Source organism: Ixodes scapularis, unplaced genomic scaffold, assembly GCF_016920785.2.
Source record: "Ixodes scapularis isolate PalLabHiFi unplaced genomic scaffold, ASM1692078v2 PGA_scaffold1__304_contigs__length_218370807, whole genome shotgun sequence".
NCBI lineage: Eukaryota > Metazoa > Arthropoda > Arachnida > Ixodida > Ixodidae > Ixodes > Ixodes scapularis.
In genome coordinates this window covers 193,301,199-193,324,735 of record NW_024609846.1, presented here as the reverse complement: position 1 = coordinate 193,324,735, position 23,537 = coordinate 193,301,199, and the positions used below count along the sequence as shown (strand labels likewise).

General features: G+C 44.8%; 1 protein-coding gene across 1 annotated transcript; it reads right to left on the bottom strand.

The window, feature by feature from the left end:
* Window positions 1-170: 170 nt before the first annotated feature.
* On the bottom strand, window positions 171-20,007 carry LOC8039975 (monocarboxylate transporter 13-like). Its single transcript, XM_040213441.3, has 8 exons — window positions 19,953-20,007; window positions 19,618-19,806; window positions 17,343-17,606; window positions 16,513-16,656; window positions 6,635-6,695; window positions 5,184-5,690; window positions 1,965-2,206; window positions 171-394 (listed from the first exon to the last, which is right to left on the bottom strand). The coding sequence occupies exons 3-8, from the start codon at window positions 17,560-17,562 to the stop codon at window positions 207-209; spliced, it is 1,362 nt and encodes a 453-aa protein (XP_040069375.1). The 5' UTR covers window positions 17,563-17,606; window positions 19,618-19,806; window positions 19,953-20,007; the 3' UTR covers window positions 171-206.
* Window positions 20,008-23,537: the final 3,530 nt, after the last annotated feature.

Genomic DNA, 23,537 nt, shown 5'->3' with positions numbered 1-23,537 from the left:
TAATCGTGCATGACCGAGTACTCTCAAGTACTCTCCATTCAATTAACATTAGCGTTTATTATGCACACAGGTAAATGCTTTACACAAATCCGTGCAGTGAAATACGCGCTTTCAGTAATTAATACATATGCAAGTGCACAAGAGCTCATTTTCACATTGCGATCCAATTTATTTTCTATCTTATTGCACATACCCAACTGTCTTAATTACAAGCCGGTGTGTTCTTCTGTTATTTTAACTGCTTCACCCTTCCGGCACCTGGATTCTTTTCTTCTTCTGGTATTCACCCATTGGCGGAAACATTCGATACACCAGACGACGCTGGCTCCAAACGTAACCAGAGAGAGCAGGATGTAGAGGCCATCGTATGACTTCCCACGATCTCGATAAAATCCTGGTAGGAACAAAATAAAGTAAGACAACACGCACTCAGTGAAACTCGCAAGTAACAGTTTTGTATTTTGGCTGTTCCATACTTTCTGGGAGTTCATCTGGGAAAGAATACACCTTTCCGGCACTTATCACCAAAGCAAAAAGAGCCGAGCAGCTGGGCTGTGTAGCCGCGAGTGGTGCCTGATATTCCACAGAAAAGCGCCACTGCGCGTACTCAGAACGCGCTCCGCAGCCCAGCAAACAAAGATGGCAGCGCGCTGGGGGAGAACAGCGGAGTGGTTTATATAAAAGCGTTTCTTTAAATCTCTCACATACAACTATTAACAGTAAGCAAGACGCTAAAGATACTGACAAATGCGAAATATTCGTCATTTCAAGGAAGCTGCTACTAACATCATTCGCTGCTATATCTATTCCTGAAGAGTTCGCTCTTTATTTCAAAGGGTTCTGTGTTTCCCCTTTGTAACGCATATGTAACGCAATAACGCAGTATGTTTAAAGTATTGTTTTAAGCATTCAAACCAAGGTGTGTCCCAACGTAACCATTTAAATCAGACGCAAAAAAAGTTTGTTCCATTAGAACACTCCATTGGTTCTTACATTTATGTGAAACACATGGCAGAGACAGCTTTCATTGAACATAGGTCAGAGTGTGCATTTTAATTCAGGTGTTAACTTTAAATCGAATTTTGTTTTTTAACAAAGGGCTTGATAGTTTGATGAGTGTCGTTTTCACTATGTATTTTCAGGCTCGACGGACATTAGATGAGGGGATTATCGTAGTGGTAAGTAGGTTCATTAAGAAAAATCTGTGAAAATATGTTTTATTATTGGTTTTAGGGGTTATGTTGTAATTGCGGTATTGACGGCAATCGGTGTTAAAGGCCATCCCAACTAAAAAAACTTGCAAAAAATACTATGGTTTTCGACATAATAACTGATAAAATTTCCCGTTCTTTAACCCGATTTATACCTTGCACAAAAAACCTGCGCCACAAGCCCTGACCAGACTGAGGGTAGGAAGAGTGACATAGCCGCTTCAATTATGTCAAACTCTTGTCGGCGTGTCCTTGGTGGGTACGTAGACGACACAATTCGCAATATGACTAAAATCACTACGTTATTCTTCTAAGCGTGATTTAGGGCAGAAATTGCAGCGCGATTTTTGCGTCAAGTTTTTAAATCAGGATAATAAACGCAAAATTTCATTAATTCATATCTCAAAATCTATTAAATTTTTGAAAGTGTTATCTCTTCGTTTGACCTCTAATTGTAATTGCCGTCAATACTGAAAATGCAACATGACCCTTAAAACCAATCATTAGAAAGTTCATTAACAAAGTTTAGTTTATCAGTCAACTTATCATGATGATTTTCCCGTCGTTGAATGTCCACAAAACCTGATGAATACATAGTGAAGACGGAACTCGTCTAACTTTTCCAAACAGTTATTTTTTAATCTGCTGGAATTATAATTACACACCCTCTATAATTCCTACCAATCCTTTAATAAACTTTGCAAAGTACCTTAACAGCTAAAATAAAGAGACCGAGTCAAAGGGATTGCTTACCTATTAAAAGAGGCCGGGGAAAAGTGGCAATGCCATTGATGAAGGAAGAAACACCGATGGCCATGGCCAGCCGCTCAAGGCCAAAATACTCTGCCAGCAAAATGGACAGCAGGATGACGGCGCTTCCGCTGAACATCCCAAACATAAAGCTGACTGCCCCCAGGAGTGCCAGAGAGTTAGCGTAGATGACGGAGAGCAGAGCGGCTGATGCGCCCATGATCGAGATGGTCATGACGTGCCTCCTGCGTGGACAGAGCGTGAGCAATGGTGGACATATCATTAGGGTGTTTTAGCAAAACGTCACCACTGGCTACCGCAGCCAGGGCTGCAGGCAGATATAGCATATGGTAACACTAGGCTAAAACTGCGTGTGACATGCAAGCAGCAACCAAACAAGTAACGAATCGGTCTAGCAAGTAACTAAATTGCAGGTTCCTTTTTTTGTATCTTTTAAAAACTAAAATTGCAGTAAAATAGCATTTTGTCGGGTTTTAAGGCTGATTCACACACTTGCACCCTGAGTGACCGCAACTACAGCGAACGCCTGCAATCCAGCTGCAACCGGTTGGAACGACGAGTTGTCATAGCAGCGAAGCACCGGGCACATCTCTCCTTATCAAAGCGAGAAGTTACATGGGGTTGAACTTTGGAGATGCGTTAGGAATGCGAAAAAAAAAAAAAAACGGTCACGCATCGGTGCGCGTTGCATGCCGGTCGTGGGTTCCGTTGCTACACTCATAAACAAACATTGCGCTGGTTATGAACATAGGTATCTCCAGCATGGTATAAGTTCATTGATCTACAAGTGAAGTGATCTAGAGCGTGAAACTGTCACCATGCGTCGCGATGGCAAACCAGCCGCTCCCAGAAGAGAAGACTCATCCACACGTACGGCGACGTCGCGGCCGTGGTCATGAGATAGCAGAAATGTTAACCTCAACCACACGGCTGCTATATTAAAGGATGAAATTTATTTTTTAATGCAACTCCCAATACAAAGATTTTGTCTGTCCGTGCGTGCGTTTTCCGCTAAATTTAGGGAACAAATCGACGCCACGTGACCTATACACCAATTTGATTTCCCCGCAAAAATTTTGGGGGTAAATATACTGATTCCCTCTCCCCACCCCTCTTCTCCTTCGCCCTCCTCTTTCTCCCCAGTCGTTCCCCTCCTAGGGTGCCGTCCCCATCCCTCCCTTTTCCTTGAACCCCTCTCCCCTCTATCCCCACAATCATCCAATTCCTTAAACCTCCCTCCCTTTCCACCTACCTCCAATAACCTACCTCTTCCTCCATCCACCATTCTCCCCCACCTCTCCCTCTCTCTCCCACAGTATCTTCCCTCTCCCTTGCTCCTCTCCCTCCTCCCCCTCCCCCTCCTTAATTACCGTATGTGGCACAGCAGTTCAGTTCCCCCGTTCCTCTCTCCTCCCTTCGCTCTTCCGATCCATCTCCTCACCGTCTTACAGTGCCCTCTCCCCTTCCCCAGTTGCCTTCCCTCGCCTTCGTCCTTCCATCGTCACGTGTCACACTAAATTTGTTTCCTCAAAATGTATTAAAAAAATATACGTTTTTAACTCCCGGGACGACCGACCTATGTCTTCGAAATAATTGAAACAGGCGCTCATAAATTCTGCATTCTATGCATTGTATGGCTTTAAAGATTAAGGTCGCTTCCACTGTTTCTGCCTTTGTTGTCTCGTACATCACAGATTTATTATTCTGCCGGGTCATTGGAAAATACAAATTAATAAACCGGAATGCTCTAAAAGATTGCCTGTACGATTGCTGATACACCATTGAGTGTCAACGCGTCCTGTCTTTTTGGAAGCTTGACGGAAACAGATGATGGCAGCGGAGAAGTGGTTGTCGCTCTGCCAGCCGGCATGCTCGTCTGAGTTCTTGCACTTGTTGCAGGAGTGCACTTGCCGCATACAGCAGGGGTTTTGGGCGCAACAAGCACAGTCGTAGCTAACATGCTCTAGCAAATGTCTGAACCAGCTTTTTTGCTTTAATTCGTTTGAGTATAAGTACCAGGTTGCTGTAGCTGTGGGTAAGAAACAGTTTGAAATACACTACAAAACAAGGCCCGTGCATCTACCAGGCAGAACACTTCAAGAACAAATCACTGCTATCTGCGGAAGGAACTTTGCGAGGGACGATTCCGAAAATTACGCTTACAAATGAGGTCTGCATAGCGACAAAGCATGACTTGAACATGTGCAAAGTATTTGTAGGTATCACTTTGCAGACTAAGCAGACGGTTAACTCACATTTTGGACTAACCTTTAACTTCCCCCAAGAAAACCTTAATCTACTATTTCGTGAGATATTTCTAACGTAGTTCATTCGCATGTGGCGTGAACGGTCAATAAGTCAAGTTAAATACAAATTACACCACTTTGGATAGGTGTATCTTATATCTTATATGGTTGACATGTGCTCCACTCTGCTCTGAGTTGCATTGTAGCGAGCTACTAACTATTTTAGAGGTGATATGTAGCCTCATGTTTTGACCAAATGAAGCGATTTAAATACAAGAGATGTGCTATTTAGTTGCAATACCAGGGCCCGATGAATCAGTGTCTCGAGATTGACTTTTATATTATGTTTTGAATGTGCACGTTTCTCGCCAAATCCACATATATAAGACTTGACCGTGGTGACTCATTAACAGCAAAGCAGTATTTCAATGAATATGACACTAGATACAGATAAAGCATATTACAAATGAGAGCCCGAAGTGTTGTTAATGTTGACCACCTCATGACCAAAATGTTGACAAGGTATACTTACGTAAGAGCGCCAGATATTAATAATGAATAAAAGCGCCCGGTAGCAGCAAAAGCGACCACAACATTGTGTGCTAACGCGTAATTCGTCCTTTCAATAATTATGTACGTCCGGGAATTACGCGACGTAAAAAATATTTAATATGGACAAACAGGTATATCTTCGAAATATATATCTAATATTAACATATTCTATTACCATCAACGTTGCATCGATGGAGGAGACCAAGGAAAAAAGCTGTCAGGAAACAGCTAGACGAACCCTTGGCCCCTTTTACAATCACAGATATAAAATCACAAACAAGAATAAGTCATATGTATGCCAATGACTAGATTAATATGCATTATGTCAGATTTCCTCGCATCCTCAGTTATTTCAGATGAGACAGCCACTAAGCAATAAAAATAAGTAAGCCAACATCCTTACCTCTGAAGTATCTTGCGGTCCGACAGCTGGCCTGAAAAGTTGCGACCTAGCAGATCCCCGGACCCGTATAAAGGTAAGAGCATCGCTGCTTCCCATTTGCTCAAACCTTTTCCGATGGCAAAGTCCACAATAGTCACATTGAAGATGGCAAAACTGTACGTGTACATAATGCCCGTAGCCACTACCACGAAGTACATGGCATTCTTGAGGAAGGACAGTTCCTCTCGCATGATTCCCAATACTTCCTTTGACTTCAAAGATGTATCGTGTTCACCAGATGCTTCGTTTGTGTCCAGGGGTTCCTCTACCGGGCTCTTTGGGCGTGGTTGATCATTGGGTTTGTTGGCAAGCAGGCAGCCGGCCGTTACATTGAGGCTGCAGCCCGCCAGGATCAGGAGTGTTCCTCGTAGCCCGTAGGCCTCGTGCAAGTACAAAAGGAGTGGTGGAAACACGAAAGACACCAGCGTGCCTCCGGTGTAGCATATTCCCATACCAGAAGCACGATACCTAAAGAATGCAAAGAAAAAAGCAGTTCACATAGCAAGTTTCAGTCTCTCTGACAAAGTAAGAACGGCAAGGCGTGTTAAACCCCGGTCTTCAGCATGCGCTCCATGCGTACCGCCTCGCTTCGGCAGACTCGAGGTGCACAAAACACCGAAGCGTTGTCGGAGGAACAATTGAAGTTCGGAACAATTGAGCAATTGAAGTTTATTTCTTCGGTTCTCAATTTGGCAGTGAATATAAAAGATGAGAAAGTCATGTTGCTGATACAACAAACCGGTGGTGGCTGAAGCCAATATCAGACACGACGGCATCGTTCTATGTCTCTTTATAAATAGAAAACCCAGAATGAATAAACTTTCAGTCATCTCTGGTGCTTCCAAACGAACCAAAAAGCTAGCATTTTCTACTCCTTGGTTCGCGCAGAAATCTTACTATTTACGAGTAAATAAATTGACGGAGGCTTATTGCGGAGAAGACGCCGTGTAACCGTGCTTTCGGTTCCACGCCAAAAGATCCCCAGGTGGTCGAAATTAATCCTCAGTCTTCCGCTGGGGCGTGCCAGATGCCCGCCGTTGGTTTGGCACGTAAAACCCCCAAATTTGATTTGAATAAATAACGACTCGTCTACACGTCTAAGTGGAAATATATTTCTGGTACACTTAATACCGTCGGATTTTGAAACATCAATGATTGCGGTATTCAAACGTTTATCATGAAAAGCAGCACCAAACAGTCGTTTTTGTCCATGACTGTCTGAACATTCCATAAATATAGAGCAGATAAAAACTCTCAGTAGATACGACTTTAAAAGTTTCTATCAAAAGCCATTCAGTCATTTTGCAGTAAATCGAAAACGTTTACTCTTTACAAAATGCATTTTTCAGGTTTTATTAGACTTACTAAAACAATTCAAAGGTTTTATTAGCAATTTTAAAGATATGACTTACCGTTTAAAATGTGTGTTGATAACAACAAGAAGAGAAGGAAAAACCAAGCCTTGTCCGAAGGCTGTCGGGAAAAAAAAGACAATATTTCATTATATGTGTTCGGTTAGTCTTGCTATTTACAGGCACAAGATTGCATAGGTTTCGTAGTGCAACACAAGCATCAAATTATAGGTATGTGATTGCTTGCACCTTGGGATCGGTAAACTTGCTCAAAATCTTTACCGCTATGTCAACAAGGAGGAAGGCGGTCCGGGCCGCTTAAGTATCGAACAAGCTAAGATAGCTACAGCCACTGACGGCTTACAAGCTCAAAAAGTGGCTTATTGTGTCAGCACTTCTTACTTCGTTTTACGCAGTTTATATCGGATAATGTTCCCAATTTCTTTGGTGGTGGAACGATGAAAGGATGCTCGGAACTAGCCACGTTCTCCGTTTCTTGAGCTGTCAGCGACTATTTTTATGTTTCAAACCTGACGAGGCCGTGCTCGAATCATGGCGCACCCTCTCCAAGATCCGGAAAGAAGGCTTTCAAACTTCGGCCGAAGTAACCAAAGTCAACGGGTCTTCACTTTCCTCTTTCTACAACATCAAGAGAAGCTGCTGCTCCTGCAGCGACATAAAACCTCCAGGCCACTGACTGTGGCTGTTTGACCTCACCTCCATCGAAGTCAGCAGTCACCACCGATCATACCCGGATCCCGCCGGTGACGCAACATCGTACGTCGCTGCGACTGTATACCCGCAGACTCGCGCGGCGGAGACGGAATGAGACTCACAACGAGACGCTACCATCACATCATGTCCCATTAAAACATGGTTATCCATATATTCCAAGCCCGGTTTCCAGCCTGTCCGTCCCCCAGCCCTTAACATCTGGTGGCAGCGGTGGGATCCTTCCTGGCCTGGATGAGCGCAGCGGCTACACTCCAGCTGAGGAAGAAGAGGTGTGAGCCGGCGTCGAGCGTCCATGAGCGCCCTCAGCCAGCGCGTCAGCACGGCCCAATGTTCAGCCGTCAGTGGTGCCTGGTCATTCAGCGGACATCGGAACGACGTCGCTGACATTTGGCTGGTAAGACGGCCGGAAGGGCAGAGATCGGGCGGCCGGGTTTCACGAGTATTGGGCTCGTTATTTCGGGGAGCTGCCCAGTTTTCATGGTCGTTCCCAGCTCTGCAAAGCTACTTGGCTCTTGGAATTTGAAAGGCAGTAAAGACCGCAAGGGGAAGGTTTTGGAAGCTAACCGTTTAGATAAAGCTGACGCACCTCAACGACCTACTGTGTTTCTTCTGGAGCAGAGCCAGGTCTTGTGGAACATATTTTGACGCAAGCTGCAAATTTTGTGCGGCCTGGTAGCTACGCGACTACTCTTTAAAAAAAGCAGTTCGACATGCGTTTAAGGAAATTCTAAGGAAATTTCAATGTGTCTTTAGAATCCTGCATTGTTTTGCCTTTTTTGTGAGTTTCCCGTAGGATTCCTTTCAGCCAAAGGTGAGCTAAACATCGGAAAAGATTTCGTGAGAAAGATTTTGCTGAGGTTTTCAAGTTATTTTGAGCGCTGCGTGCCATACGACGCATGAGCGCAGGTTTTATGAAGAGTGTGTTTTTGAAGTTCGTATTTTTTTGTAGTTTGGTAATCGTTATCTCACAATGTATTTTTTTAAGCTAAGAAAAGAGGTGCTCCTGGAGCTTGCTAAAGGGCCTGAGATTCTTATTCCAAGAGCTTTAGAAAGCCACGTCTAGTTTCAGAAATAGTAAAAACTACCGATAAAAGTCAAATGCAAGGTCTGCGGAATGATATCGTAGAAAGAAAGATTCACAAAGCCGAGGAGCGGCAAGACGCAAAATTTTTGAGAGGTCTAGGAGCGGAGAGATTGAGAAAGAGGGCGGGAGAGAGTGATTAAACTTACAAGCGGATAGTGAGACAGCAGTACATGAAAGGCAAGCGGACCTCAGACGAGAAGACCTAGCGCTCGGAAGGTTAGAACTTGAGTGCCGAGTTTTGAGCGTTAACACTAATAATTTTGCCAGTGGAAGGGAAAGATCTCAGATGAGGTAGTTAATGCAGCCATTTAAGTTTGGAAACAACATCGCCTTGTTTCTAGTTATTTTGAGCGAGTCTGTCAACATATTTCCTTTAGAAATGACTCACGGTCATTTTTACTTCTGGCGTTGTTGCCTTGCAAAGTTGCAGAAGTTATGGATAGACTCACAAATGAGCAAATTTCTGACTATGTCTGTGTGAAGGCGAACCTGCTCGAAATGTAAAGATTGTCTGAGGAGGCTTCTCCATACAAGTTCAGAAATAGGAAAAAGGAACCAAGCCAGTCCTATGCTGACTTCCCTTACACCTTGCGAGTGAACATGGTGGAATGGCTGAAGCACACCAACGTTTTCGGAGATCACGATAAAGTGATCTAGATGTTTTGCTTAGAGCAGTTTTTCCGGGCTATTCCGTCACTTGTGACGAATTCGGTGAAACACAAATTCGTTACAAGTAAGTTTCCCTCAGAAAAAAACCGTAAACACATGCCCTTCGTCACCCTGACCCTTGGATAATAGATACATCGCGTACTGGTTACGGCCTTCAGATGATTAGAAGAACCCTGCCTACACTGCTCAAAACTTTCTCGCATTCCAATGTTGATATAGTATCTTTAACCCCACGTGAGACTCGTGAATATTTTCTTTGCAATATTGTTGTGTTCACTTTTGGTTTTGTATTTTTCAAGTCCATTTTCTTCGTTGTTGTGTGTGGCTGATATCTAGTTGGCATTTTCGGCCCAGAGTTTGCATTTCTTTCTTTTTTTTAATACTTTTTATTCCTGTTTTGCATTAGTGGAGTTCTTTGCTTTGTATAATCTTTGCTTTGTATAACTTTCGACACCGCTGTGTTCCTGTGAGGGGGCTGGGGACCAGTCAAGCTCCTTGTAATCTTTTTTCCCCAGCTCCCACCATATATACATGTATATGGTAAATAAACTATTATTATAGATGTAACGACTGCTGTGAAAGCCACACAGCTGACCGACGCATGTGAGTTCCGACACCAGATAAGCCACAAAGATAAGCTCCTTGTCATAAAAAAAACCATAAGAGTGAATGTAATAAGTCAGAAACTGCGAAAGGAAAGTAAGCGTAAATTGGCAAAGCTCGAAAGCACGCAAAATGAGGATACAAACATTCAGACGGCTGCTACCAGGGGCTGTGAACCGCGAAAGCGCCTTACATATTAAATCTGCCACAGGCCAGGCCACATTTCATAGATGTACCGTTAAAACAAAAAGAACCATGTCAAACTCAGCTCACTTAGAGCATGATACAAAACCTAAAGCGTACTCGTTTCCGTTTTATAAGTCTGACATCCTCGAGCAAATAAAATACACCTTGATTAAGATAGGCGCAAAGAAGCAGTGCCAGCCTAGATGCATTTCGTTTACGAATTCGGCCAAAGACCTCACAAAAGACGCCTTCGACGTGTCATGTCTCTAAAGTGAAATCCATCTACTTTAAACCAAAGATACCAGATTCCTGCAGGTTGAGTTCGCCAGTAGATAATACTGTTGTATTTGTAAATAAAATTTAGCTCACCATGCCATATAAAGATTAGACGCGTAATTATGTATTTCAAGGTATAACATCAGTGTTAGTGTTTTTTTTTTGTTTTTTTTTAGTGTGAACGTGTTTTGTTTAGAATTTGTTCAGATCCATACATGTTCAGAACGTTCCGATTTGTTTAGAATTTGTTCAGATCCAAGACAGGTGCCACGGTGGAGCACCCGCTCGCGGCACGTGTCTTGCGCGTTTCCAGAACAGTGGTTGGTGGTACTTGCAAAACACGCCTTTATTAAGGAGCTTTACTTAGACATGTAAAGCGACTTTTTTGGCCTAATAGCACAAAGCGGTATTTAAGCTCGAAACTAGGGGTATGCGAATTACGGTTCGAATCAAATACCAATGCGTCATTGCATTTGCAGAAAAAGAAAAAACCAAAAGAACCGATTTTTTTTAACAGTGTGGGGATTACATTGCGCTGCTTGATTGAAACCAGCATTCGCACACCTCTACTCTAAGAATATGTTCATCCTCGTCATTCACCGAAAATCCCTCAATGAATGGCAGCGATTTGCCTATCCAAGTGTTTGCCGTAAAGCAGACGCACCAGGCGTTTTGGAGTGTATGACTTATGATGACTTAAGTCGAGGTATACGCCCAAAAGTCACTTGAACATTCGTGGTTCGCTTGGTGCTTGGTGATCAAGTCAAGAAGTAGGTTGTCATGCAGCAAACTAAGTTCAGAAATGCCAGTCGACCGGGGCTGTATTAGTTGCATCTAGTTTCAAGATTTGCTATATCTCACTTCATAGTTTTGTTCCTAGGCGTTCGAAAACCTAAACGTGTCCCGCGTTGTTCTATTTGTGTTATCACGCATTATGACTCGGATTCACCCAAATAAAATGGGCTGCACTGCCAGCGGAACGTAGCCAAACGCTGCTGTGTGAATGATGCCGAACAAGGCCACGGTTGTAATATTTTTATGCGACCTACTGTAGGACAGAGCGGTGCACATATTGGACACCAGTGTTGCGTCAGCACTTGGCTGGGGTTCAATCAGTGGGGAGATCAGCTGATCGCTAATGCATTACTCACGTGACGTTCTTCCATGAGCGGAGTGCGAAACCGGAAGCTCTAAGGAGCTCGACATATAACAAACACATTTTTCGGGCGATATCTGGTTTTATCAGACAGACAGCCCGTTTGTGTAATATAAAATAGATATTGAGGACATTCCTCCGAATCTAACGTAAAAAAAAACAAGAAATCCCTGAGCCCTATAGTTTTAATGAATAAACCGAAGGTTTTCAAATAACGGATCCGATGTCTCCCAACAAGCACTTTCGCGGATGTCTACAGAAAACAGTAAGACGGCAGGCACTCAGATATTATATGCTCAATGGAGTTATCATGGCAAGAGCGGGCGTTCTGCAGAAATATATTGAAGACCCTGAATCTCCTCGGAAGATGCCGGCTATTTTATCGCGAGTTCATCTTACACTCGTAAGGTCAAGTGGGGCAGACTACTTGTGCCTTCCCTCTTTAATGCATATCGGCGGCTCCTGTAGCACAATTTTGTGCACGACTCTACAGACCACACACTCTAAACATAGAGTATATTCTTACACCCCTTGTCACATATACGACACCCCAAAACTTCAGTTAGATGAACAGCGCATTGACGTTGTACTAACGCTACCAAATTTTACGAGAGAATTGATAGCCGAATTGTACAACTTATCAAAATAGCTAATCTAAGTGTGACTGTTTGCAAAAAAGTTATTGGCGTTTTCTTGGCTCAACTGCAAAACCTCTGTGTTTTTTTGTTTTTTTTTTCTTTTTGTAGACTTTGATACGTACCTTACTTGTTTAATACGTTCCGTCATGAACCCTCTTGCAAAAGTTGGAGCAGTCAGTTTAATGTCAGCGTGCTGTACACCCAAATAAAGTTTTGGGGTTTCGTATATGTGAAAAGAGGTAGACGAAAATACCATTTTTTTAGAGTGCAGGCTACAGACAAGCAACAGAAGACAAGCTGAAGGCAAGCAAAGGGTTACCCGAAACAACCTTGATAGCCACGCTGCAGTCATTCCTTGGAATGCTGGTTTTTTACGATCTATCCATGAAAAACAAAGCAACAGTGACTTGCGATCTACACAGGGTATTGGGGAAGGTGACCTGGAAATGGAAGAAACTGCACGCTGCTGTCTTCAGAACCCTAGAAGAGTTCGTGCTAACCAGAACATCTTTGGCTCACAACGATGAATCAAAACCACTTCGTTTGTCCTGCGTCGCTTCACCGTACGGCGTTGGAGGAGTCCTGTCCCAGGTTGACCAAAAAGGCAGAGAGGTTCCCATCGCGTTTGCGAAGGTTCAACTGAACTACTCGCAGTTGGACTGAGAAGGGTTAGCGGTGGTTTCTGGAGCCATTCATTTCCACCAACACATCGCTACACGCTAGGCGGTCAGGTCACTGGCCATCAACCCTCGCTTGTTATCCTAAGTTCCCAGAAGTCAGTATCCAAGGTCCTCTTTCAAGAATGGGACGCTGATACGTTAAGTCCTCAGCATATGACTACCACCTAGTCTACAGACAAGGAAAGAAACACCTAAACGCGAACGCGTCGAGTCGTCTACCATGTTCTCCTGGAGATATCCTGATGATCGAGGCGACAATGGGTTCACCTCTCACCACCAGTAGGATCGCAGAAATTACAAAAGCGGATCCAGTACTTTCCTGTGTCTACCGAGCGGTGCAGTAATTAACTTTTCAGAAGCTAAAGAAGCGAGATTTATGCATTTTACGAAGTTGGGAACACAGAGAGTATGTCTGATCTGGGGGTCCAGAAATGCAATTACAACGGCTGCGCGTCATGAAGCAAGGAAACTTCTGCACACAAGACACAAGGGAATTGTGTCCATGAATTGTTGACAAACTCTTGCGGTGGTCAGCCATCGACAAATACATTGAGAACACGGTTGGCAACTATTCTGCCTGTCAGGAAGCCAGACCGGTTTCCAACAGGGTTCCTCCAACGCTGAATCATCCATTTCAGCCCTGGGATACAATACATCTGGACTTCGCGGATCCTTTGAGAGGGGAGCGGGGTTATATTTCTCGTCGCCGTAAACATATCCACGAAGTGGCTAGAAGTGCGCTACATGACTTCAGCCATCTCCGCAGGAGTCATTCAAGAGCTCCGAGCTTTCTTTGCCCCGTTCGGACTGCCACGGAAGGTTGTGTCCGAGTCCGACAACGGCACAGTGGCGTGTCAAGCGAAATTATAGACTTCAATGGAAAAAAATATACAATTCGTTCATCAACTAGCGCTTCGTACCACACCGCTACAAATGGCTAAGTCAAGTGCATGGTGTAGGAATTAAAACAAGTGTTGGTGAAGGACAATGAAGGTCTCCTATCCTTGATCGTTGCAATATTTATCTATGAGCCACATAGAGCGGTATCTAGGTCGACCGGAAGGACGCGTGCTTGTAAGATGTTCCGCCGTGCTACAAACATAAGCAGGCGGATTCCTCCAGCAGAGACGGAAGATGAACAACCACAAGAAACGATACCTGCATCCAGAAGCTTCACGGAAGAACAGCCGGTGGCTGTTGGCATTCTCAGGGGGATCCCAAGGTGGATCAACGGCACACTCGTGAAAAGAAATGGTCATTCCTTTTGACTAATATAAATAGCTTGGCGGAGAATTGGGCGGCATCTAAAACTATACCTGAAGACGTTCTTCTTCATCGACTTCGCCTGCAGCGTGGTAAATCAACGTTTCCGATGGCACTCATGTCTCTATTCTCCAACAAGATATTGTCACGAATGAAGGCGACGAGAAGGCGAACAGTGAACTGAAAATAAAGGTTTAATGGGCGAACTTGTGCCAATCAAAAATAAGTAACGAAAGAGCGTCGAGGCAGCAGAAAAGCAGGCGGCGATTCGGCGGCAAAACAGAGAGCGCGAGCGAGACTGAGACTGACTCGACAAGGGTGGTGGTGGTGGTGGTGGTGGTTTGTTGGGTTCAACGTCTCCTAGGTTAGCCTAGCTCTGATGTGCTGGCCTGGGCAGGTGACGAGCTCCAATAAAGCTAAAAAAAAAAAAAACGGGGGTAATGCACTAAGAGAAACCACGAGCCTGGGCCTACTTTGGCTACAGGCGCTCAGTCAGTTCTGTGTGTCGTAGGAAAGCCAACAATGCCTTGAAAATCTTCCGGCACTTTCGTCTGGGCCCGTTGGGAAAGAGCAAGCTGTCTGTTGTCATCTGGGTGCCCTCCTTAACCCCTTTGACGCAGCGCTTCCCGTTGTGTCTCGTATGTCGGGCAGACGCAGATGATGTGGTGGATCGTCTCTTCTGCCCTGCATTGAAGACAGCTTGAGCTCTGCCGTTTTCCCATTTTAGCAAGGAATTCGTTTGTGTATGCCGTATTTGTCCGTAGTCGTCACACCAGTGTCTCCGCTGCCCGGGAGAGACCGGTCAAGGTGCCTTTGGGTAAAAATTTCTCCGGCTTCTCCCACAGGAGATGCCAGCGGACATCGAGAGCTGCCTGTTGCGGGTGTGCAGGTGTGGGGACCTGGGGGGGGGGGGGGGGGGGGGGGGGAACTGATGCGCTTCCGCGGTGAGGTCATCCGCGCGTTCATTTCCCTGGATGCCGACGTGCCCTGGGATTCATTGGAAACAGACTGAAGAGCCATGCGCTTCCAAGATAGCCAGGCCCTCCCTTGCAGCGGCCGTTGCAGGGTCTCCGGTCTCGGCATTGGCTATCTTTCGGATGGCGCACCGGGAGTCCGTGAGAAGGACCATCGGTTGGGGCGGCAACTTGGCGGCCTCCAGGAGAGCTTTTTCCATGGCCACCAGCTAGGCCGTTGTTGACGACGTGGGTTTGTGGAGTCTGCCATTCCACTCCAGACTTAGTTTCGGTATGTGATAAGTCGCCGTGCTGGAGGTTCGTGAGTGGTTTACCGACCCGTCAGTGTATATCTGCAGCTTTCCGCTGTGACGTTCTTCGAGGTGGGCCTCCACTAATTCCTTGATGACAAGGGGTGGCTTGTCTTGTTTGGAGCGCAGGTACTTAATCCGCACCTCACTAGTTATCTTCGGCACTTCCCATGGTGGTGCCCTTGACTCGCTCTGTGGCATCGTTAGGGGGTCCGCGACTCGAATTCTACGCAGGAACCATCTACCTGGGTGGGTTGTCGACAGTCGTGCCAGTTGGAAGAGGCTTCGTTCCCAAGACTACCTCTCGAGCGACTCTAACCCCGCTTCTTGGAGGACCAGGATGTTCTTGGCAGCCTTCGGGATCCCCAACGCCGTGCGAAGTCCCTGGCGGTGCAGTTGTTCCAATCTCTCCAGGTCCGTCGGGGATGGGGACATGTAGGGCAGCCTGTACAGTATCCTTGACGTGACGAGCGCTGTCTGGGCGGCCAGTATGGTTCGTTTTGTACAGCCCCATGTGACCCCAGTCATGCGGCGGACAGCATTCGTGGCCGGCCTGCAGGTTGTGATGGTCGCCTCCGCGGCTTGTGCCCATCGCACTCTGTCTGTGAGGATGATTCCTAAGAACCGCTGCATTGTTACGCGTGTGATTCTTTCTCCTGCCAACTTGATGTCTGGTGGGCGAAAGTGGAGTCCGTTCCCCCGTATGGACATCCAGGCTGTCTTATCTCTGGAGAGGTTCAGCCCCGAATTGGTCAGAAATTTGTGCACAGCGTGGATGGCGTCCTGTATACTCGACAAGGTCGCGGGCAGCTGCTTATCTACCGTGCGTCACTATCTCGAAAGTTCGGCAAAGAAGGTTCGAGCGTCGCGCTCTCGGGTCGAGAATGAACTGGCACTTTCGAGAATAACAAAGCAGAGGGAAAGTTACGTCTGCTGCGAGAATAACCGGGAATCTTCTAGAAGACCGTGACCAAGCGTTGCCTTCTCGGCCCTGTGGGCGGCAATATTCCTACGCAAGGCGACACAGCAGGTGGAGATCCCGGAAATGTAGCAGTTGGCCCACATAGGATCCATCCACCAAAAACTAGACGCCCGCCAGACCGCTATGGGGACCATACGTCTGTGCTTGGAGGGATGTTGTGTATGACGCAACGGGCACTGTGACTGGGCGCACACGGGCACGAGCAGCTGCGCTCGGGCGCTGATTCCTGACTTCCATTGAACGAGCATCCAGCCACAACGGCTCTGTTCCGATCTATTAAATTAAGTATTTAATACAAATCATCGATACATTTTCTACATTGTCAGTCACATGATCACAGCCGACTCGTTACGATGATAACAATGCGCCTTAGATTCTCGGTTATTCAAAAATGTCACGCACCTGTGATAACGCCCAGACCAATTATCATCGCCGTTACGTTGTAAAACAAAACGCAGAAGAAAATTCCCGAAGCCGCCAGCACACTTCCGGCGATAGCGACGGTCCGCAGAGGGAAGAGCTTCACAAGAGCGCCCCAGACAGGCCCTGCAGAGGAAGACAACTTTTTACTGCGATTTCACTCTCCACGCTATTGTAACTGACAACTGAAGAAACTCCGGGCGTAGCGAGTCTTGGGCAACCTATTAACACTTCGCAGACAATTAGGTTGCGGCATCAGCAGAAAACAACGTCGAAAGACGAATCACCAACAAGCATGATCATTATAGGCCATGCCCTGCATTTCTCAATCAGTCAGTAGTCACCAAATCCAGCATCCTACGCACTTTAAAATGCGGGTGATATTACTCTCACGCGAATCACTCACAGAGCCAATAGCTGTGGTTTATGAATGCAGCTCGGCGAACGTCAAAGCAGAAATTATGTAGTTCAATTATTAACGCTCTCGCCCGACGCATCAATTGTTCATACTCTTCGTGCACGAGGTACTGATGTATTTCAGGCGCAACTTTCAATGAGTGTGCAAAGGTTGCTACAAAAGTTGTTATAGTAAAAGGAACGTAACGTTGATGGGAATATTACGTCATGAAAATGACGTATGCACTTGATGAGCAGACTAGAAAAAGGGGGGGGGGGGGGGCGTTTCGCTTGGAAAGCAGCAAGAACTTTCTTTAAACCCGCTCGTGTGGCTGCCGTATTTACGTTAGTAGGCAGTACCTTATTTCTAGCCAAAATGTGAAGTATGGCTAGAAAAATGGGAAAGTACTCTTTACCTACGAGGTGTGACACAGTTCCCAGAAGACTGAAGGGCCACGACGCCAGCTCCCGCGAGGCACCCATCTCAGAGATCATGGTGACGAAGACGATTGCTCCACACCGATTGATGATGAGCGTCCAAAAGAAGCACCAAGAGCAGACTAGGGCCATAACCCAGCTCCATCGTGAGTCCTGGTACGGGAGCCTCGGCTCTTCCCGTTTTGCGGTGGTCATCATACCTCAGGCGTCAGCGTCGTATGTGTGCTCTTGGATACGGTAGCCTGGTGAAAACATGTTGACGATTTATGTTAGTTTCTTAGAGTTCTCACTCGGACTACTTTAGAATAATTTCTGGAAAAACTTAGCGGGATCATAGCGTGATGATCGCTGAGAATCCAAATGTCTTTCAATTTAGCTTTCACACACAAAAGACTGCACTCTCGGAAATGTCAATGTAGATTGTCTGATAAAAACAGAAAGAATAAACATAGGGACGGACAGAACAACACCTCTTTCGGGTGTTGTTCTGTCCGTCCTATGTTTATTCCTTCTGTTTCTATTTAACTTCACCAACGCGCTCACGTCGAACTAAGTTTTAAATTGTCTGATGCCTCGCACTGTTGCTTATGTCTATGCTAAGGCTAAAACTCTTCAAACCTGTTTTTTTTTTTGTGAATGTATTTTTTACGAAACTTCTTGCATGGCGTCTTTTACGGTTCGTGGTATCTTCTCTGCGATAACGCTCCTTCACGTTCGGGGTCGCATGTGAAGTCATGTTTGCCGAAAAGGAAGATATTTAAGCTTGACCACCCCCCTCACCCCCCATATCGGACATCTGCTGATTTCTGGCCTTTCCCTGAGCTAAGAATTTATCTAAATGAAAGTCGCTTCCGGAGGACGTCTAAAGTGCTGTGATAGCGAATCTTCTAGGACTTTCATCCGACGTGTTCAAACACGCCTTCGGCTTTCTGTGTCAACAGTGTATAGAATGCATAGAACTCAGGGGGAATTATCGAGAAGAAAGCTAAGTTTTAAGTCTTCGGCTGCTATATGTTTTGATTTCTATTGACTGTTTGCAGAAATACCGGAAATCGATAGACCCTTCAAAACGGAAAACACAGCACCTAGATGCTAAATTGTTATATCATACTCCTTGTGTACCTCACTGAATAATTGTGACAAGAAAATAAAATGGGCAGGAACAAGCTTGATGAAAAGTCAGATTTATAATTCATACTTGCTACTTAGCATCAAATATGCGTTCTCTCTAATTTTTTTAAGCGTGAGTGTTGAGCGGCCGTAAAATAGCTCCTTATTGTGTTTTCAATTATTAAAGGCCCGACATCAGTGTTCTACAGTGATATTTCGCATAAATAAAGACCATGTTCTGCGTGTATATTGCTAAAAAATAAACACCAGCCCGGAATTGTTACAATAGAGTCCCTTGATGATTTTTTTTATTATTTTAAATTAAAATATACCTCCGAGAGATTGTTTTTGAATAATATATGTAAACGTACGGACATGGCGCTGGTAGCTTATGGCGTCTAATTATAGTTTGCAAACCCTCGAATAGCTCATGCAAATGTCAAGAAACTATACAAACCAAGTAATTACACCTTATTATTGCCTCAAGATATCCCCCAGTAAAAATTAAAATAAAAGATATGCACTGTATGCACCATATCCTTCCTCAACAACACCGTAGTCATCAGAGGTACCAAACTCATGAGCATTAATTTTAAAAAGGGGTGCAATTCGTCTAGAAAATACTGAACGATGTCTAAGTATCTTATTCTATTGAGGCATTCATTTCGTCACACTAATCACCCTTGTTAATGAAAAGCACATAATCCACAGCATTAGAAAGTGAGTCCATAAAAACAAATCCCTTTAATAAATAGTCCATACCATGCAGTCAATTCAGTCTATCACAGTTCATTCATTTTGTTTTGCCTTTACACCTATTCCCACTAACAAATTTAAAATAGCCAGTATCCCAGAGCAGAATGTTTCACAGGCATCATTAATTACTGGCATTGCGAAATTAAGGAGGTCGGTGTATATGAAAACACACGTGTTTCTTTTGAAATATTGCCCCTTGCGAAACGTTTCTCAATCAGTAATAGTGGTAAGGAGCTAGCATTTCATCAACCTTTTTAAAAAAACTGGGCTATGCGCATTTCTTAAGTTTACGTGCTGCCTGAGCAACGAAGCACAATGCGGCCGAATTTAAGGCAACCTAATTCAAGCGTGGAACAGGCTTCATTTGGCAGGTAAAGAAACGCTTACTTGATTGGGCAGGTCAAACCGCTACTTCCTCCAGGATCTTGGTTTTTTTATGTTGAATTTGTTTGCTTCGGTCATGTACCCCAAATAATTTCACTGGTTCCAAATTCCAAGAGTAGTTTGTAATTAGGTGAGGTGATGAAGGTTGTTTTTTCTGGATATCCACCGTCAGAGGTATCGCACGTGTTGTTCCTGTAAGCACAGAGAAATGACTACGTGGAAAGCGCAGCGGCTTTCTGGAAATCCGTTTTCTACCAGTTCCCCCTCCGTGCAACACATGCTGGACCCTATAAGCCGACAATTTGCGTAAAGATACGCCAGGCTCGTCCGTGGCCTACCTTTCTTGGAAGATGGAGGACTTTATCAGAGCCTGTCTACCCCTCGCATGTTCCCTCTAATCTTGAGCATGTAAACTCCTAAGATAAGGCGCCTTATGCTGTGCAGAATAGCAATCTGCTGAGCCGAAGAAGATAAAAGCCTGCAAATGCAAGCGGAAGAACTGAATAAATAAGGAATACCAGCTTCGCGAAAGCTGATATTCCCGGAGGTTAAGGTCCAGAGAAGCTATATTTGCGGAGACTGGGATTGTGAAGCTGACAAAAATTAATAGAATTCAAAGACTTTGTGGGGCCTCAAGGCGATAAACCGGACATGTACATTTTCTACTACACATCAAGTTACTGCAAAAAATAAGTACCATTTACAAAAAAATGGCAGCGCCAAGATCTTGTACGAGGCGTTGTCGTTAGTCCGAGTGAGACGATTTGAAAGGCGGGAATTGTGACCAAGAGCCGGTCGAGACCGATTTTATTTTTTTACGCGTTCTCAAGTACAACGTGCAAACACAAAAGTTCGAAACTTTCCGTACGGATTTCATGTACGATCTACCTGGACTTTGCCGAAATGAAATAAAATATGCCCCGTGTTGCTTGGACCAGGATCGGTTCAGATATCACTGGGATAAAGTTTGAGGTGAAGTTTCTGTTCTTGCGAGATATGTAGTGAAATGCGTGTGATGCATCTGAATGCATAATATCCACATGGCAATTGCGTAAGTTTGAGAGTGTGCAGCTTTGGTGCCACTTCGTTCATGTGACTACACTCGGGGACAACTTTCTCTGACAATGAAGAGAAAGCTACGGGGGAGAAAGGGGGAGGCTAACGGCTTTGTATTATTGTGTTGCTTTAAGTAGTTCTAGACCTTTTTGGTTTCGGTTTCAGTTTGGGTTTTGACGCAACACGCAAGCATTTCCTACGGATCTCTTCGCGTGAAAATCGCGGTTGGGAGTACTGAACCGTGATTGCCCAGCACGCGAGCATGCCCATGTCTTTCTTTACGATTCACCTGTCTTTACACAGATGCCAACGAGTTTACTGAAGCACTAGGATTGACTTACACGGTAAATTACTCTGTAATCGATATCGTCGAATCTTGCAACCGACAAAAATATGCTACGTCGATTTATGAAATGGCGTAAATTTCATCAGTGCCGAAGTTTTGAGTTCATTGATACGCAAACCCTACTGTCTACTGATGTTGAAAAATCATAGCGCAGGCGCGATACGCCGAAATGCCAGCATGCACTCGTTTAGTCACGAAGTCAGATCTCATATGTATCACGTTCGGTTGCCGCTGGCCCTAAAGGAGGGCCGGTGGGGAGGGGGGAGGGGGGGGGGGGGGGGCTGGTGATTGGTGGCTCCACGTATAGGGAACACTCGCGCAAAAAACCTATGGATCTTTGGCTCAATTCCCATACCTGCTCGCTAAGCGACCTGCATCTTGAAACAATAAAGATTCCAGGTTCCCTCTGTGTCATTTGTGCGTATATTTTGTACATGTTTTGCTTGGTTTGTTCGAGAAGTTTTGGCTACCAAAGTTTCCGTAACTTATGCGAGGTGAAAAAAGGGGGTGAGACTACGGAAGCCACCGACGATACATGTAACACCACGAACACCACACCAGAAAGACGCGATGTTTGTTTTGTCGGAAACTAGAAATTCTGCGGCGAACTTAAACGAAAAACACCCGAAGGAGCCAAAAAAAGAAACGTTATATATTTGGCATATTTCAAACAATATTACTGCACCATTTGTGAAATCAAAGCTAAAAATAACAATTTTATATTTTTAATTGTTATTTTGTTTGAACTATATTCAGAAGCTTAGTGAAATTGCGTGCTTGGGCTCTCTACATTTGGCTGCATTGCCACAGAAAAGTAACCCACAGTTTAGAGTTTTGTGTTTTCTGTGTGGCTTACTAGACTTCTTTCGAAGTCGTAGTTCCCGCTCAGGACGAGATCATGCTGCGCTGATTTTTAAGTTGTCCTGGTGCAGACATCTACTTTCACGAAGCAGAGAGGTTGTCGTTCAACGTAGAAGAATGCGACCCACTCCAGTTATCCTTCTGTTTATCCACGGCAGTTGTCGAAACATTGGAGAAGGGGACTTCTTCGTGCAGCTTGAAGCTAAAACACTGCATCTTCTTTAATAAGCAGGGCGCATGCTCCACGTTAAGCTTTGTTAGATCATTTTATTTGGCACAACATTCGGGGCATATTTGAACTATCAGTGCATACTGTCTGCTCCGCACCCTAGCCTAATTGCCTTATACCAATCCTTTGCAGCACCTCGAACAGATCACAAGAGCCTGCTGCTAGACGGTGTATTAAAACTACATTTTTCCTGAAAGCTGTGGGGCCAATCGTTGGCTTGTCATGTTCCAGTTCTCACAAATGTTATCGGCGCGCTACAACATGTCTGGGTTTGTGTAAGTTGCAGTACGCCCCGACCGCGTCCGATCATGAAGCTATGTTTCCCACCCTTTCGAGACTCAATTCTTTTAACCCTGCGTCTAATTGTAGTTTCATAAATTTCACAACTTCCTCTTACAGCATACGAAAGGCTGCGAATTGTGTAGTTTCTTTCTGCGCCACTAGGAACCCTATTACAGGGTAAAGCTCAATGTATGTGGCACTTGTCATCATTCACCACCATCATTTATTAAACCTTGAAGTTTCCTACGGGGATTCAACAAGATAGGGTACAAGCTGGAGTACATTGGTATATAAAGCAAGGAGATAAAAACAAATAAACACGCAAACTCTTTTAGATTTTAAACAACTAATTAAACATTAAAAATGCACAAATAAAACATTTCTACAAACACGAATCGAATTTGTTATTTGAGCCGCTGCAAATGGGCGGTTAGTTGTAATATGGATATGTTATGATCTGTCTGGGTCACGATACTGTTAGTCATGTTATTTCAGTGGAGTTAAGAAACGAGACCGACGAAGCGAAAATTGGACGGACCTTACAGACGCTATCAATGCAAGGAAAGATCCGAATGGGTGGGTATAACAGCGAAGTTGTGATGTCATTGTTTTTGGGAGGCTGCTTATTTCCCGGCATTACAGGACTGTCTCGGAAAATGTAACTCAAACTGATCATAGCTCGAAAACATAGTGTGTATTATCAAAACGCTCGTGGTCTTAGAACCAAATCAGATGAATTTATGTCGAATCTGCTGAGTTATGATTAGAACATCGTTACCTTATCAGAAACCTAGCTACATGATGGCATCGCCAGTGGCGATTATTTTCCAGCGTGTTTTTCTGTGTTTCGCAGGGACCGTGACTATGCGTCAGGAATAAAATACGGCGGTGGCGTACTGATAGCCTGCAATCAATCTTTGAACGCCCATAGACGTAACGATCTGGAAACTTATCGGGAATCGGTGTGGGTTGATATTCCTTCTGCTGACGGATTCAACCTTCTGATTGGAACATATTATTTTCCTCCCGCTTCATATGCTGCGCTTTTCATAGACCGCTGCGATTTCCTTGGAAACAGCATAGATACGACTAAATATCGCGTAAACATTTACGGAGATTTTAATCTTCCAAAGGTTGATTGGCTTTCTG

Coding starts and splice junctions, on each gene's coding strand:
- LOC8039975 (XM_040213441.3), bottom strand. CDS start 17,562: ATGATGACCACCGCAAAACGGGAAGAGCCGAGGCTCCCGTACCAGGAC. Junction 6,696..16,512: donor TGGTCTGGGCGTTATCACAG/GTGCGTGACATT, acceptor TTTTCCCGACAG/CCTTCGGACAAGGCTTGGTT. Junction 5,691..6,634: donor ATCAACACACATTTTAAACG/GTAAGTCATATC, acceptor TGCATTCTTTAG/GTATCGTGCTTCTGGTATGG.